Genomic DNA, 17,519 nt, shown 5'->3' on the forward strand with positions numbered 1-17,519 from the left:
GTACAAGCCCACAGAGGTGATAGCAATGATGTAGTCAGGTCTTTCCTAAGATGAAGGATCTCCTTATAACAAAAATATAACTGAATCTCAAACAACCTCATTTATTAACTTGCACATTTGTATACCAGTTTGTTTCAAGTGGAAACCTATAATAATGTGGCTTATTTTCTGCTTGTTGAATTAATCCGTTTTTGTGTGTGTGTGTTTTTTTTTTTTTTTTTTTTTTTTTTTTTTGAGAGGGAGTCTTGCTCTGTTGCCTAGGCTGGAGTGCAGTGGCACGGTCTCAGCTCACTGCAACCTCTGCCTCCCGGGTTCAAGCAATTCTCCTGCTTCAGCCACCCGAGTAGCTGGGACTACAGGCATGTGCCAGTACGCCCAGCTAATTTTTTGTATTTTTAGTTGAGATGGGGTTTCATTGTGTTAGCCATGATGGTCTCAATCTCCTGACTTTGTGATCCACCTGCCTCGGCCTCCCAAAGTGAATTAATACTTTATATGTGCAAAGATCTTTACCAAATGCTTCATATCTATTATATTTGAGCCTCACAAAAATCCTGTGATATAAAAATTATTATTCCGGCCAGGCACAGTGGCTCACGCCTGTAATCCCAGCACTTTGGGAGCCCAAGGCGGGCGGATCATGACGTCAGGAGATCGAGACCATACTGGCCAACATGGTGAAACACTGTCTCCACTAAAATAAAACAACAACAACAACAAAAAACAGGCATGGTGGCGTGCACCTGTAGTCCCAGCAACTTGGGAAGCTGAGGCAGGGGAATCGGTTGAACCCTAAAGGTAAAGGTTGCAGCGGGCCGAGATCGGAGATTGCACCACTATACTCTAGCCTGGTGATACAGCGAGTCTCCATAGCAAAAAAAAGTTAAAAAATAATAAATAAAATTATTACTCCTGTGTCATAGAAGAAAAAACTGATGCAGAGAGAGCTTGGGTGACTTGTACCACATAAAATAACTTATACAAACTGAGACTTGAATGCATGTATTTTGACTCTAGTATCCATATTATTATATTTGCTGAGGAGAATGTTTTAGAAGAAATAAAAGGGAAAGATTAAGTTCAGACAGAATTTAAGATGTGTTCATTTTTGGAACTGTAGACACTGAGTAAATAATTTGTTTAGAGAAACATGAAGTGTATTCCGCTTGTATGACAGCAGGAATTTTTTTTTTCTCCTCAGAGAACTTCAGCCAACAAGTCTTCAGGTGCTCCTTCCTATAGCAGATGGTCCAGTTCACAGCCACATCAGGTAATAGGCTCTTTTTAAGAAACTTGACATGCTTGTTTTCCTTGAAGTGCACTTGAACTAACTTACTTTCTTTCTTTCTTTCTTTCTTTCTTTCTTTCTTTCTTTCTTTCTTTCTCTTTCTTTCTTTCCTTCTTTCTTTCTTTTTCTTTCTTTCTCTCTCTTTCTCTCTTTCTTTCTCTTTCCCTCTGTCTTTTTCTTTCTTTCTCTCTCTCTCTCTCTTTCTCTCTCTTTTTCTCTCTCTCTTTCTCTTTCTCTCTTTTTCTGTCTCTTTCTCCCTTTCTTTCTTTTGCTGGGCAAGTATGGAAGCTTTTGGGCTCTCGTCTAGTCTCACCTCAAATGTGGCCTCTCTTGACAAAGGGCTGTGCAGTTCATTCATCATCTGCGTCAAGTTTAAGGTCAGGGCTGTGAACGTGATGGTGACAGGAAGGTAGGCGCCTGGAAGATGTGAGGTTCCATGTTCAAAGCCCTCCACAGTGAATAGCATAGATAAAATTAATCCAGCAAATATCAAAAGTTAAGTTTGCCTTGTTTTTCTTTGACAAAAAAATTTCTCTTCCATTCCTTTTATTCCGGAAAATTGTATAGGCACCCATGTGTATTTGCATGGAACTGTGTGGTACATGGTGTCTCTCTCTGTGAGTTTATGTACCAATATATTAAGAAAAGGCACTAATTTTACGAAGAATTACTTTTTTGCCTAGTTACTCAGGCTCATTAACAACCTCTACTCAGGTCAATTAATACTGAATATTATTTGCCTAAAGGGTAAGTTAAGCCAGGAGAGTGATGTTATATCTCTCCGTGTAAAGAAAACCAGATATTTTCTGTTAGTGAGCATTTTTACGGGCGACACACTGTGACCACGTGGGCTTCTGAGTGGTCTTCTGCTTTTTGAAACCACGTGATGAGAGAACACTAACTTTGGACTCTAAAAGCTGAGTAGGATATGCATTCAAATCACCTACTAGTTATGAGACCAAGAAGAAAACAACTCTCATTTATCTTTTGGTTAGAATTATCTCTAACAAAGTGACTTTTCAAGTCACTTCAGCTTCTGCAGTAATTGTAAGAAGGCACATTATAAATAATTTATATTTACTCCCCACTCCTATTAACTTTTGTCAAAATTCAGCATTGGTGCTAACTTACTCCAATGGCAGCATGATATAAGAACTCTTTCTGTATGCTCTTTTTAAACTTTTTTCTTTTTGCAATTATAAATTGCCATTTGTCAATAAAAAAATGGTAAAGAAAATTAATGAGAAGAATAAATTCTACCGCTATGCAATATTTTATCTTAGAACCTATTTTGACATTGAATCGGTTGGTAAAAACAAGTTGATGTGATGGCTCTGCCTCCATTGGCATCAACTTTGTGTGGATGCTGTAGGTTCTGGTAATTTAAAAGGATGTATTGCTTGACGAATGTGAACTGAAAAAGCGGGTGGCACAAAAGAGGGGCAGTGGCCCCAGTAGACAGAAATTGCTTTGACTATCCAGGTTTCGTTTACTTCCTACAGAGTGGACATAACCTGAAAATGCACAGTTGGTTATGAGTTGGTAGTATTTCTGATTTCTGTTCTCAGACTTTCTAGGTACTGAATTGAGCAAGTCACTACTCATCTCTGCACACACTCTGAAAAAGTCCTAGGAGGTATCTTAATTTAATCTTTATGATCTAAGAAAAGTGAGACCTAGAGATTATACTGTTCAAGATTATATGAATTCAGTTGTTCTAGAATTCTATGTTCTTTTCTTAGAACTTATTTAATTTTGCAAGTCAATAAGATCCTTTTGGGAACTTCCCAGTGAGATAATCTAATATTATCTTTTTGTGAATCTGTGCTGGTCCTGGAAAGCTCTTCACATGATGCAATGAAATGAGAAAAGTGAAGACAGGGTAGTCCTTAATAAAATTACCTTTATTTTTATAAAAGTATAAATATATTGGATGGTATATGTGTCATTTTAAATATCCTAGGTGAGTTAAAGTGTTGACCATTTTATGTACATTTTCCAATGTTTTCTCTTTGAATACTTACAGGTCTGTGAAATTCAAGAGTGGAATAGGTACTAAAAGTGGGTTTCCTTTTTACCCTCTCACATGTCGGAAGAACTGTGGTTATATTGGGAGACTTTCAACCTTAGTTATGCCTTTTTCATTGCGGGACATAACTGGGTGGGATTTTCAAATGGTACTCTGTCTAAAACTAATATTGGTGTCATCTTTTTGGTATTGAGGGTTCCCTTTTATTCTAAACAAAAGGAGTGGTATGGTTCTTTATATTCTTTTAGTTTCCTTGGCAATTGCCTATTGTGCTGGACCTTTGCTCTTTTGCTTGCAGATCCACTCAATGACCATCCCTTGACATCTACCTTCCCAGGCTCCCCTGCTAACTGACCGCCAAATAGGTTTTCCCAATGGGGGACCTTAGTGGGACTTAGGAAAGAGATAGGAAGGACAAAACCAGGATATTTATTTCCCTCTCTGTCTGCTTTTGGGTAGTATCTCTCTACAGTCTGGGTAGACCAGCTTCTGTAAGACTACCCTGTTTTCTAGCCCCTGGAGGCAATCCCCTTTGTCCCCTCAGCCCTAAGGGAGGCAGCTGCTTCCTTCACCTGTTGACTTTTTAGCTCTCACAGCACACTTGTAACTAGTTCCCTGTATTAAATTCCTCCTCTTGGACTGCCTGGTATGGTCTCTGTTTTACTGACAGCTTTTCAGCTGTTCTCTGAATGATACACCTACTGTTGTATATGCACTTCATTCTTTTGTTCTTGTAACAGTGGCGTTTGTTTTAGAAATGTGTGAGTATTTACAGGATCACAGCCTTGCAGCTGCTGAAAACTCTGAGATTTATTCTTCTGAGCTGGCCTGGTGGGTAGTAATCCTTTTACCTCCCTATTCCATGCAGAATAATTATTCTTCTTTGTTACTCATACTCTAATCCGCCCCTTTTAAATTTGTGTTTATTAGAAGAACCTTTGTCTTTTGTGTTTGCAATAAATAAGCTTATTGGCTTCAGTCTTTGAAAATTACCTACACAAATTCTCAGCCTAAGGTTGAAAGCATAACTGCCAGCTCAATCCCAGATTCCAGCTGCTATGTTCTCCTTTGACTTTTGGCATCTGTAGCACATTTTTTTTTAATTGAGTCATGGATTTTTTAAAAAACATTTACAAGATTTTATTACAGAAATTTTAGGTGTACAATAAAGTAAAATTGAGTAATGAGCTCTCGTGTATCCATCATCCATTTTGAGCAAACATTAATATATTGCTGTTCTTGTTTTTTTTGTTTTTTTCTCTTATTAATATATCATAGTTGTACATATATTAGGGGTACATGTGATATTTTGATACATGTATACAATATATAATAATCAAATCAGGATAATTAGGATATCCATCACCTCAAATATTTAGTTTTTCTTTGTGTTGAGAGCATTACAATTCTTTCTTCTAGCTATTTTGAAATACACAATGTTATAATTTCCCTGCTATACTATCAAATGCTAGAACTTATTCCTTATATCCAACTTCATTATTATACCCATTAACCAACTTTTCTTCAGCATTCCTCGCCTTTTTTTCCTTCCCAGCTTCTGGTAACCACCATCCTACTCTCTACCTTCATGAGATCCACTTTTTTAGCTCCCACATATGAGTAAGAACATAAGAACATGTGATATTGGTCGTTTCATGCCTGGCTTATTTCACTTAACATAATGACAACCAATTTTATCCATATTGCTGAGTCATGGATTTATATTCACCAGAGTTCAAGTGGATCTTGTCCTATTTGTAGAATACTGGTTGTAAACCTCAGATAGATACAACGTAGATACAGTAATGAGTAAATCAGTACACAGGCAGATACCTGCCTGTTTATAGCAGTGTGCTGGTATGAGAATTAATAAAATCACCATACCTTCATATTCATTATCATCATAGCTAACATTTATTGAACATTTACTATGTGATGTCTGCTAATTTCTTTGCATGCACTGTCTCATTTAATCTTCCCAATATCTCTATAATAAATATGCAGTATTTTACAGATGAGAGAACTGACTTAATTAATTTGTCCAATGACACAGAGTTAGTTCTGTCAGATTACAGTGCCCTAGTCTACTAAGTGGTAGGCAATATTACCTCTCTAAAGATTTTAGAGTAATTTAAGGCCATTGAAAACCATTTTAACCAATAGTTATGTTTTGTGCTAATCAGAACGCGACATTTTTGTATTTCAAATACTATTTCTACTTTGAAATTATTTTTGCATGATTAATTTTCTTTGTTGAAAAAAGCTTATATTTACTTGCACACTATTTACAAATAGATAACTTTCAAAGCATAGACTTTACCATACTTATTAATACATTTTGTTTTAAAATGTACCTTTTGGTGCTTTGTTTGAAATGATTTGAAAACACGTTTGTAAGAAAGTGTTATTTTTCCCCTTGTTTTGCATTTTGTCAGGAATGCATCTTAAAGTTTTACATGCTTACAGATATCTGCGCCAAATAATCATTAAGCACCACACTTTGAATAAAGAAAACCGACAAGTGAGTGTGGTGACTGGCTGAAAAATAAAGTGATAAATTGAAATTATGATAAGTTTTCTATACATACTGTATACTTCTCTGTAGAAATGTTTCTGATGTCCTATCATCCCTCTCATATTCAGAAAATTTCTTGTGAATATTAAATACTTTAGCTTACTATACTTTATAATTTAAAAGTTTTTTTCTTTAGATAATTGGCATCAATCCAAGCATTGTGTTCTTAAAACCCTCAGTGTAAAGTTTTGGTCAATAATGATCAACCTATTGATTGACGACTCTTTAGCTCTTTAGAAAACTTTTGTTTAGAATAGTCTTTGATAGGTGAGAACCTTCAAATGTATCTCATTAAAATGAAAAACCAGTGATTTTTTTTTAAAGACTGTAATGTGTTAAAGAGTAGCAATTGACTCAAGAAAACTCAACTAGATATTTCAGTGTCATTATTTTCTAGTAGTAGATAGAATTGACAGAATTCAAGGCCGATAGCAGAAGTTTTAGGCTTCTAAAAGGATTAGTGTTAAATTAGGGAAAAATAGAGGATTCTACTGTTTTTACTGTGTTTGTATAGTAAGAGAAAGGGGAATGTGGCCTGCTGATAAAAGGCTATAGTGAATATTTTTCCCAGATTTTCTTATATATTATTTTTATACCTATGTATCTTATACTCGCCATGGAGTAGAAGCTCATGAAGTTATTTGATGAATGAATGAATGAGTGAATTATATGAAATAACAGCAGGAATAGCATGCAGAAAGGGGAACCTCAAATCCATATTTATTTATTTTTCTTTCCTCAAATCATTAGTTTCCATTTTCTCCATAACCAAGGCTCACATGAAAGCTGATAAATATGAATTGATCAAGGTGAAATCACTATCATCACTTCAAGCATTGCTGTGGGAAAAGTAGAGGCTGCCAGAGAATAGAGTAGTTTATACTCTCAATCATCGGTCAATCATGATGTTCTGCATTTATAATATCCATGTTATGCATTTGGGATTCATGTGGTGGCCATGAGATTTCAATGATGAAACATTAATATTGCAATTATGTGTATGATTGCTTGGTGCTGTGGTATCCATAGAGATTAATGTGAACTTCCAGTTTATTTTGGTTCAGGATTCTGAGCAAAATTGACCACTTTCATCTGTGTGTGAGTTTTTTTGGTGGAGTTTTTAGGTTATTCCACATGTAAGATCCAATCATCTGCAAACAAGGATAATATGACTTTGTCTTTTCCAATTGGAATGGCCTTCATTTCTCTCTTTTGACTGATTGCTTTATCTAGAACTTCCAGTACTATGTTGAATAACAGTGGTGAAAGTGGGCATCCTTGTGTCTTATTCTGGAGAGGCTTTGTTTTTTTGTCTTAGAGGAAAGGTTTTCAGTTTTTCCCCATTCAGTATGATACTAGATTTGTGGGGCTTTCATATATGGCTTTCATTGCATTGTGGTATAGTCCTTCTACACCCAGTTTTTTGAGGGTTTTTTTTGTTTTTTAACATGAAGGGATGTTGAATTTTATCAAATGCTTTTTCAACATCAATTGAAATGATCATATAATTTTCATCACGTATTCTGTTGATATGATGTATCACATTGATTGATTTGTGTATGTTGAATCATCCTTGCATCCCAGGAATAAATCCCACTTGGTCATGATGAATGTTCTTTTTAATGTATTGTTGAATTTGGTTTGCTAGCATTTTGTTGATGATTTTTGCATCAATATTCATCAGGAATATTGGTTTGTAATTTTCTCTTTTTGATGTGTCTCTGGTTTCGGTGTCATGGTAATTCTAGCCTTGCAGAATGAGTTTGAAAGTATTCCATCCTCCTCTAGTTTTTGGAAGGTTTGAATAGAATTGGCATCAGCTCTTCTTTAAATGTTTGGTAAAATTCAGCAGTGAAGCCATTGGGTCCTGGGCTTTTCTTTGCTTGGAGACTTTTTATTACAACCTTGAACTTATTATTATTATTGGTCTTGTCAAGTTTTAGATTCCTTTGTGGTTCAATCTTGGTAGGTTGTATGTGTCTAGAAATTTATCAGTTTCTCCTAGGTTTTCCAATGTATTGGCATATAGTGGCTCATAGCAGCTCTAATGATCCTTTGAATTTCTGTAGTAGTACAGAAATTTCTGTAGTGAGGTTATAATGTCTGTCTGTCTGCCTCTCTTTCTCTCTCTCTCTCTCTCTCGACGGGGTCTTGCTCTGTTGCCCAGTCTGGAGTGCAATGACGCAATCTTGGCTCACTGCAACCTCTGCCTCCTGGGTTCAAGCGATTCTCCTGCCTCAGCCTCCCAAGTAGCTGGGATTACAGGCATCTGCCACCACGCCTGGCTAATTTTTGTATGTTTTGTAGAGACGGAGTCTCACCATGTTGGTCAGGCTGGTCTCGAACTCCTGACCTCAAGCAATCCACCTGCCTCACCCTCCCAAAGAGCTGGGATTACAGGCCTGAGCCACTGTACTCGGAAGTGATGCCTCTTTTAAATCTCAGATTTTATTTATTTGGGTCTTCTTTGTTTGTTTCTTAGTCTGGCTAAAGCTTTGTTGCTTTTGTTTATCCTTTCTAAAAACTTATATTTTGTTGATATTTTTTATTTTTCATTTCAAATTCATTTATTTCTACTCTGATCTTTATTATTTTTTACTTCTACTAAATTGGGGTTTGGTTTGCTCTTGCTTTTCTAATTCTTTAAGATGCATCATTAGGTTGTTTATTTGAATTTTTTCCTACTTTTTGATGTAGGCATTTATTGCTATAAGCTTTCCTCTTACTACTACTTTGCTGTATTCTGTAGGTTTTGGTATGTTGTCTTTCCATTATCATTTGTTTTAAGACTTTTTTTCAATTTCCTTCTTAATTTCTTCATTGACCCACTGGTCATTCAGGAGATATTGTTTAATTTCCATGTGTTTGTATAGTTTCCAAAATTCATCCTGTTATTGATTACTATTTTATTCCATTGTGGTCAGAGAAGACATTTGACATACTTTCAATTTTTTTGAATGTTTTAAGACATCTTTGTGGCCTAACATATGTTCTATCCTTGAGGATGATCCATGTGCTGAGAAAAAGCATGTGTGTTCTGCAGCCATTGGGTGAAATGTTCTGTAAATACCTATTATTAAGTAGGTTTGACATTGAACAAAGGACAGTCTAGATTACCTGTTTAATGCTGAAAGTGGGGTGTTGAAGTCTCCAGCTATTATCGTATTGAGGTCTATCTCTCTTTAGCTGTAATAATATTTGCTTTATATATGGGGGTGCTCCAGTGTTAGGTACACACATACTTATAATTGTTATATCCTCTTGCTGAATTGACTTTATCATGGTGTCATGACCTTTTTTGTCTCTTTCTATAGTTTTTGTCTTGAAATCTATTTTGTTTGGTATACATATACCTACTCCTGATCTTTTTTGGTTTTCATTGTCATGGACTGTCTTTTTTCTATCCCTTTATTTTGTGTCTATGTGTGTCTTTACAGTTGAAGTATGTCTCCTGTAGGCAATGGATCATTGGGTCTTGTATTTTTATCCATCCAGCCAGTCTATGTCTTTTGATTGGAGAGTTTAGTCCATTTACATTCAATGTTATTATTGATAAGTAAGGACTTACTTCTGTCATTTTGTTATTTGTTTTCTGGTTGTTTTATGGTCTTGTCGTCCTTCTTTCCTTCCTTCCTTTCTTCCTTTCAGTCAAGGTGATTTATTCAGGTGGCATGTTTTAATTTTGTGCATTTTATTTTTTGTGTATTTGTTGTGTGTTTTTTGATTTGAGGTTACCGTGAGGCTTTCAAGTATTTTATAACCTGTTATTTTAAACTGATGACAACTTAACACTGCCTGCATAAACCAATAAACAAAGAAAAAATTAATAACTCTATACTTTAACTTTATCCCCTTTTTAACTTTTTGTTATTTTTGTTTACACCTTATTTTACTATCTTGAATTGTTGCTATAGATACTTTTTTGATAGATTTATCTTTTAGTCTTTCTACTCAATATATGAGTAGTTTACATACCACAATCACATTGTTATAATATTCTGTACTTATTCTTACCAGTGAGTTTTGCACCTTCAGATACTTTTTTATTGCTTGTTAATATCATTTTTTTTGAGACTGAAGAACTCTCTCTAGCATTTTTTGTAGGACTGGTCTGGTGTTGATGAAATCCCTCAGCTTTTGTTTGTCTGGGAAACTATATTTCTTCTTCGTGTTGGAAGGATATTTTCACTGGATATACTATCCTAGAATAAAAGTTTTTCTTCTTTAACACTTTAAATATGTCATGTCACTTTCTCCTGGTCTGCAAGGTTTCAACTGAGAAGTCTGCTGTCAGACATATTGGAGGTTCTTTATATGTTATTTGTTTATTTTCTCTTGCTAGTTTTTGGATCCTTTCTTTATCCTTGACCTTTGTGAGTTTGATTATTAAATATCCTGAGGTAGTTTTTTTTGGATCCTTTCTTTATCCTTGACCTTTGTGAGTTTGATTATTAAATATCCTGAGGTAGTTTTTGGGTTAAATCTACTTAGTGTCCTATAACCTCCTTGTACTTGAATATCGATAACTTTCTTTGCATTTGGGAAGTTCTTTGTTATTATCACTTTGAATAAACTTTCTATCATGATCTTTCTCTCTACCTTCTCATTAAGGCCAATAACTCTTAGGTTTGACCTTTTGAGGCTGTGTTATAGATTTCGTAGACATGCTTCCTTGTTTTTTATTATTTTGTCTTTTCTCTCTGACTATGGATTTTCAAATAGCCTGTTCTCAAGTTCACTAATTTTTCTTCTGCTTGATCAATTCTGTTGTTGTGAGATCTGATGCATTCTGCAGTATGTCAGTTGCATTTTGTAGCTCCAGAATTTCTGCTTGATTCTTGTTAATTATTTTAATCTCTTTGTTAAATTTATCTGATCAGGTTCTAAATTCCTTTCTGTGTTATCTTGGATTTTATTGAGTGTCCTCAAAACAACTATTTTGGATTCTCTGTCTGAAAGGTCACATATCTCTGTCTCTTTGGGATTGGTCCCTGGTGCCTTATTTTGTTCATTTGGTGAGGTCATGTTTTTCTGGATGGTCTTGATGCTTGTGGATATTTATGGGCACCTGGGTATTCAAGAGTAAAGTATTTATTGCAGTTTTCACAGTCTAGGCTTGTTTGTACCCATCCATTTTGGGAAGGCTTTTCAGATATTCCAAGGAACTTGGGTGTTATTATCTAAGTCTTGGTTATTATCTAAGTCTTGGGTGTTATTATCTAAGCCATGTCTGCTTTAGAGGGAAGCTAAAGCTCAGTAATGCTGTGGCTCTTGCAGACTCATAGAGGTAATACCTTGGTGGTCTTGGGTAAGATCCAGAAGACTTCCCTGGATCACCAGGAAGAGACCCGTGGTCTCTTTCCTTACTTTTCCCCAAGTAAATGAAGTCTCTCTCTCTCTCTGTCTCTGTGCTGAGATGCCTGGAGCTGGGGGATGGGTGACACGAGCACCTCTGTGGCCACCATCACTGGGACTGTGCTGGGTCAGAACCAAAGCCAGCATAGTACTGGGTCTTACCCAAGAATTGCAGTGACCACTACCTGGCCATCACCTATGTTCACTCAAGGATCAAGGGCTGTACAACCTGCAGGTGGCAAATCCAACCGGACTTGTATCCTTTCCTTCAGAGTGTTGAGTTCCCTCTGGCTTTGGATGGATCTGTGGATGCCATCTAGAAGCCAGGACCTGGAGTTGGGAACTGTAGGAATCTACCTGGTCCTCTATTCTACTGAGGCTGAGATGACACCCAAACTACAAGACAAAGTCCTTCCCACTATTTCTTCTCCTTTTCTCAAGCAAAGAAGTCTCTCCCCATTGCCAGCACTGCCCTAGACATATGTTGAGTGTATCTAGTTTACATCCTGGCTTCATAAATATAGAGATAAGCAGAGACATGAAATACTAATTCTTACGCATTTGCAAACCATCACGTTTTATCTATAGTTTGGTTTAGAGGATTAGGAGGAAAGAAACTATGGCAAAGCAAATTTGCTGTAATATGAAACCTTAAACATTTCGACTTGCATTTGAAAATAAGTTATTTCGAGTGTAGGAAATTAGGGTCTGAGTTAATGAAATGTCTGATTAATGATACTTGTGTCCAACAATGGCACCCTAATGAAATATGCCTCCTAGTACTCACATCTTTGTATATTTTCCTCTCTTTGGAGCTCACGTGGCCCTGTGATTCACTTTTGACAAGTAGAGTACAGTGGAGGTGACACTAAGACTTCCTAGCCTAGGTGCTAAGCAGCCTTGCAGTATGGGTCTTGTGTTCTTGAAATGTTCCCTCTAGGAGAAACTATGTAGCAAGTGGAAGCCCAACTATCCTGATAATGCCATGCTGTGTGGAAGCCCAAGCTAGTCTTGTGGAGAGGCCATGTGGAAAGAGAGATGTACTTAGCCAGGCTCCATCCATTTCAGCCATCCCAGCAGAGGTGTTAGATATTTGAGAGATGGTATCTTCAGATGATTCCAACCCCAGCTGCCATCTGATTGCAACCCATAAAAAGCCCCCCAACCTACCCACTTTAGCCTAGTAGGTAGTTTGTTATGTAGGAATAGATAACTGAAACAATGGATCATTCTCAAATAAACATTACTATTGTCTGTAGTCATAGCTAGGAAAGTGTTGTCAGTTAAAAGTCAGCTATGCTGGTTTGAATGCAGTTAATATTCATTTGCACTAATTATGTCCCTTATATAAAAATGAATACGTTTTAGTGCTTGAAAAAGTTAGACAGAAAATTCACTCTGTAATCTTCTTTTCATTATTCATTTGCTGAACAAATATTTTCAGACACATCAATGCCATTTAAAGTTTTATTCAGTGTTCACTCAGATTCTAGGATATGTGAGCTGCACTTTTCTTGCAGTGTTTTCCAAATAAATGGGTGGGCTATAGTGGAAACAGTAATACCCATTAAACATTCCATTGGTCCCGTGGATTACTGTCCCCTTTCATTCAGATGAGAGTACATGACACATTTTGGTCAATGAAATGATAGTGACGTATCACTTTTGGTCTGAGGCAATCAAAAGCCTATGTGTAATTCTGTAGTCTATTGCCTGACAAATAGCTAAAGCAAACCATATATTCCAGATGGTAAAATTATAAGATGGTGGGGTCTCTATTAGCCTGGATTCCTGGGTGGGTGAGGAGAGCAGAGAACCTTGTTAATCTGACAGGCAAGCAGCATAAGCCAAAGACAAACTTTTGTTTTTCTTAAGCCCCTGAGATTTGGGGTTAAATTGTATCTATAGCATAGTCTAACCTCTGTGGCTTTAGTGTCTCCATCACACCTACTCCAAGGCACTCAAAATAAACCTAAAATCTAAATAAAAATAGTGTGATATTTATGTACACAGAACTTTAAAACAGAATTTCTGATTTGTTCTCTAAGTAGATTTATATCCCTAAGTTCTTCAGTAAAGTTCTAACAATAGCATTGTTTATTTACTTGGGTAATTTGAGAATACTTGATACTTAAGTCATTCTCAAATTGTTTTTCATTTTTGACAATAATTTCATAGCAAGTTGTTAATAAAATTATTAGGGAATTTAAAAATATCAAATCAATGTAATATTAGTGAAATCATCTAAGTATTTTTTTAGAGAGAACAGTATAATAGTATAATGAACCCTATGTACCTATCAACCTAGCTGCAAGAGTTATGAAAACATGGGCAGTTTTTCAAACAATTCTGTCTACCTAAAATTTTATTCTGTGTTGATCATCTTTTATGAAGATAAGACAGTAACTACTATCTTCTCTACACCTCCAAAAATATGTCAGAATTTTCTATGAACAAATGTGCTTCATAGTTATGATGGTAGCTTCTTCTGTATTTATTTCCAACTTTTCCCTGTGGAAATAACTTTGGAATCTTTTCTAGAATGGCTTATTTACGGGGTAGCTGTTTCTCACAGTTTGACCAGAAAAGTCCAAGTTTATAACTGTTGTCTTGTGGTAGCTATTAAGAGACTCCCTTTTATTCTCAAAAGTATCCTAATTTGGATGACAAATTATATAGCCACCATTGTTATTGAACAGGTGTGCCCATTCCCCTTTTGCTTTCTTCTGTCCCTTAGAGCTGAATTCTTGCCTTGCAAGGCCCAGGCAAGACTAGACCAGTCGTAATATGCAAATCTTTATCCCAGCATCTGCCTGTGGGTGTTTGTAATACCTTCAGTGCCTGAATCCATAATGGCCTACCCAGGAACAGCTGTATAATTTGGAGAATTATGTGAAAATGTTAAAATGTGAAAATGTTAAAAAATGATTGAGAATTTCAAGATGCTGACAGCAAAGCACTGAACTAAGTGTGGGGTCCTTCTACACAGAGGTCCCTGTGTGACAGCAGAGGTGGCACACCCATGAAGCTAGCCCTGGGGTTACCACTCCATCTTGCCACTCGCCACACTCCACCTAGTTCCCTGTGTGGTCCAAATCCAAGATTGCATTTCTGCACTAAACCATCTGCTGTGGTCTTCCTGGTCACCTTATTCCTCAAACTCTCTGTGGGTCTGAACACTTGCCTATCTCACCATGGTCATCATCTAATTAGTACTTATGATGGCTAATGAGTGGCAGACAGAATTCCAACACACGTTTGCTTAGTTTCAAAGCAAATTCTCATAACCTTTCTGCTGTTCTGACCCATAACGCTCATAGCCTAGTGAACTCTTGGCAGAATTCTCTTCCTTGTTCAGGATTTCAAGAAATGGGATTTAGTCATCCTACAGCAGATGTCCAGGGCACAACATGTAGTTTTGCTGTTCTCCACGTTCTCAACAATTATGTGGAATTTATCTTTGACATATGCACTGGTTCCATTGTGCCTTCTCCCTGACCATATTTTTTTCTCCCTAATTAAGGACTGTGCTTTGGGACTGTGGAAAATGAAATAAGCTATGAAAGCCAATAGTTTTATTTCACTAGGAATACACTCATAATTATAAATGCCCTGTTAGAGAGTTGAGGTGAGTGTCTTACATACAGTGACTTCCCCTGCTAACATCAGGCAGAAGGAAAGTTAGAAGAGAAAGGCAATGATCACCAGGCAGTTGTTCTTAGCAATTTGTGGGCCAGTGGAGATGGACATGGTGACCTTCTTCTCTCGCTGCTGATTGCTGCCTGGAGAAGCAACAGTGGCTTCATTGGCTTTGTTGCTGTACTGCGATGTGGTCTCTCCTGTATCACTATTGCCGGCTTCTTAGTGGAGTTTCATAGACCCATTTATCTTTTTTATGGCTAAGAAATCAATAAGTGTGTGTCATTTTGGAATTTGGAAAATAAGATACAGGGTTCAGTCTCATAATAATATGATTAGTCTAAAGAATATTTAGCTCCACAGTAAGATATTTTTATAAGATAAAAATATTGTATTTTGTATAAGGTGCGTGTGTACACGAAATATTTTACACTAGGGGAAAAATGATGAGAGTAATGAGCTTGTTATTTTGGATGTGAAAGCCTAGGAATTATCAACACAGTAATGGTTACAAACTTGGACTCTGGAGACATGCAAAGCTAGATTCATATCCCAGCTCTGTTACTGGCTTGATCTTGGGCATGCTGCCGATTTTTTTTAATGTGCATTTCCTTATCTGCAAAATGGGAAAAATGATTTTATCTGATTCATAGATTATTGTATTAAATGATAAAATACATAAAAAACAGTCAGCCAAACCTCTAACATTTTAGTTTTCTGTGTAAAGCATGCCATGATGATAGCTAAGTTATTTCCACAACTCATAGGTATGTGTGGGCAATTTAATTGTACTTCTGTGCTTATGGGGTATAGTTTGAACCATTGCTCTTGCCCGAATAAACTAATGCTTTTATGTAGACACTCAGATTTAGACCAGCATTCATTTGCCACCATTTGAGATTGGGTTGGAATCAAATTATTAATCCAGGCGAAGATGACTTGTTTTGATGTATACATCAAATTAACTTGACATTTAGTACAAAGGTTATATTAGGTCCAGCCACTTTCCCTAGAGTGTCTCCAGACTAGTGAATGCCTAGATAAAAATCAAGGATATTTATCTTTGTAACTGAGAAAAGATCCAAATTATTGGCAGCTTTTAAAGTAACTTTAAAAAATCAGTTGATGCTCAGGGTATCTAGAGGAAACCCTCTACCTCAATATTTATCCTTTTTAGAGATGATATTAACAGAGTTGTCACTTCTCTCCATGGCTAAGCTGAACATTACAACTATAATAAGCTTTAACTTATGTAAAACATTACATTGCATCTATCTCTCACATTAAACATTTCATTTTTCTATAAGCATTTGGAAACAATTTTCATTACTTTGCTTTCAGAAATCATTTGACTATAAGAGCAAATACAATTTATGAGGGGCTATCATTTCTTAACAATTATTGCATATACATGAGCATTCTTGCAAAGTGAGAAAAATTGAATCTATAAATTGTTTTCAAATGCAATGATACTTTATGAATACTGAATTTAACCAATGATGAAGTAGCTAGTTTTATGTCTTATAGATTTTTGTGGTCTACACTTTGTGGATTAGGTTTTGTAGTTTTATTTTCATATTTTGGAGCCAATAGCTTTGTTTTTCAGTTCTCATACTTTTTTTTGCAGGTCCTTAGAAAGGTCATAAGTCCTGAATACTGTGTCTGTTGTTCTTAATCAATAAAATGATCCTGCTGGTGACCTGTTTGAGAATACAATAGTAGGCTTATGCCTATGCAAGAAAAATTTGAGTTGAAGATTAAGCAGTTTGAATGATGATAAAAAGAAATCTAACATTTGGTTATATTTTATATATTAGGGACTTTGTTTTAATGCAAACCATATTCTCATTGACCAGATATGCTTTAAAATTCAGAAGTTTTTGGATTCTTAGAAATTTAAAATAGCATATATTTCATATATTATTCTGTAATACTCCTAAAGGGGTCTTGGACAGTATCCTTAACCATACACATTAACATTTCTGCAGTGAAAGTTATGAATATTCAGCAAATGGGACTAAATAAATAAAAAGCTTCAAATCAGTTCAGATCAGGTTTTACCTCCAAATTGGTTCATGTCAGATGAAGTTTTGCTGCCAAAATGACTTATGAAAAAATTTTAAGTAATCAACAGCTTTTTGATTTTTGTAATGCTGTTGGGGAATTATGAACCTATGATGCATAGACTGTTAGTCACAGTGGATATTTTTACTTGACTTGTGAGACAAGTTGGGAAGGTATTATCATCCTCATTTTATGACTGGTAAAATTGGGATATCGAGTAAATTTGTGACTTTTTCTAGGTTATACAGCAAGTAAATTGTCAAAACTGATATGGAACCAAAGGGCCCTTACCCTACAACCGAGGGATGTTCCCATTTGTTTTGTAGTCTTCTTAGTTATTGAATGGCTATTTCACTTGCAGCTTGCTTGGCCCATGATGGCAGCCAGCACTTCTCAACACAAGAGTGCTATGTGCAGTTTCCCTAGCTTTTGATGCACTGGGGTACTAGTATACACAATTATGTACTTGTTCTGAAGAAAAGCTCTAATATCAAAAAATACCATCAAAAAATACATGTGTGACATTTGTTGAAATGAGCAAGGGCCATTTTTCTAGTGTTTTCCCTTTC

At 36.1% G+C, this 17,519-nt stretch overlaps 1 protein-coding gene across 5 annotated transcripts in view; it reads left to right on the top strand.

Moving 5' to 3' along the window:
- RBMS3 (RNA binding motif single stranded interacting protein 3) overlaps positions 1-17,519 on the top strand; it is a 1,476,433-nt gene that overhangs the window by 293,364 nt on the left and 1,165,550 nt on the right. For all 5 annotated transcript variants that reach the window (XM_034956011.3, XM_055109591.3, XM_055109592.3 and 2 more), the window contains exon 3: positions 1,202-1,270. In XM_034956011.3, the coding sequence (XP_034811902.1) occupies positions 1,202-1,270 (69 nt within the window). The remainder of the gene's footprint in view (positions 1-1,201; positions 1,271-17,519) is intronic.

Source organism: Pan paniscus, chromosome 2, assembly GCF_029289425.2.
Source record: "Pan paniscus chromosome 2, NHGRI_mPanPan1-v2.0_pri, whole genome shotgun sequence".
NCBI lineage: Eukaryota > Metazoa > Chordata > Mammalia > Primates > Hominidae > Pan > Pan paniscus.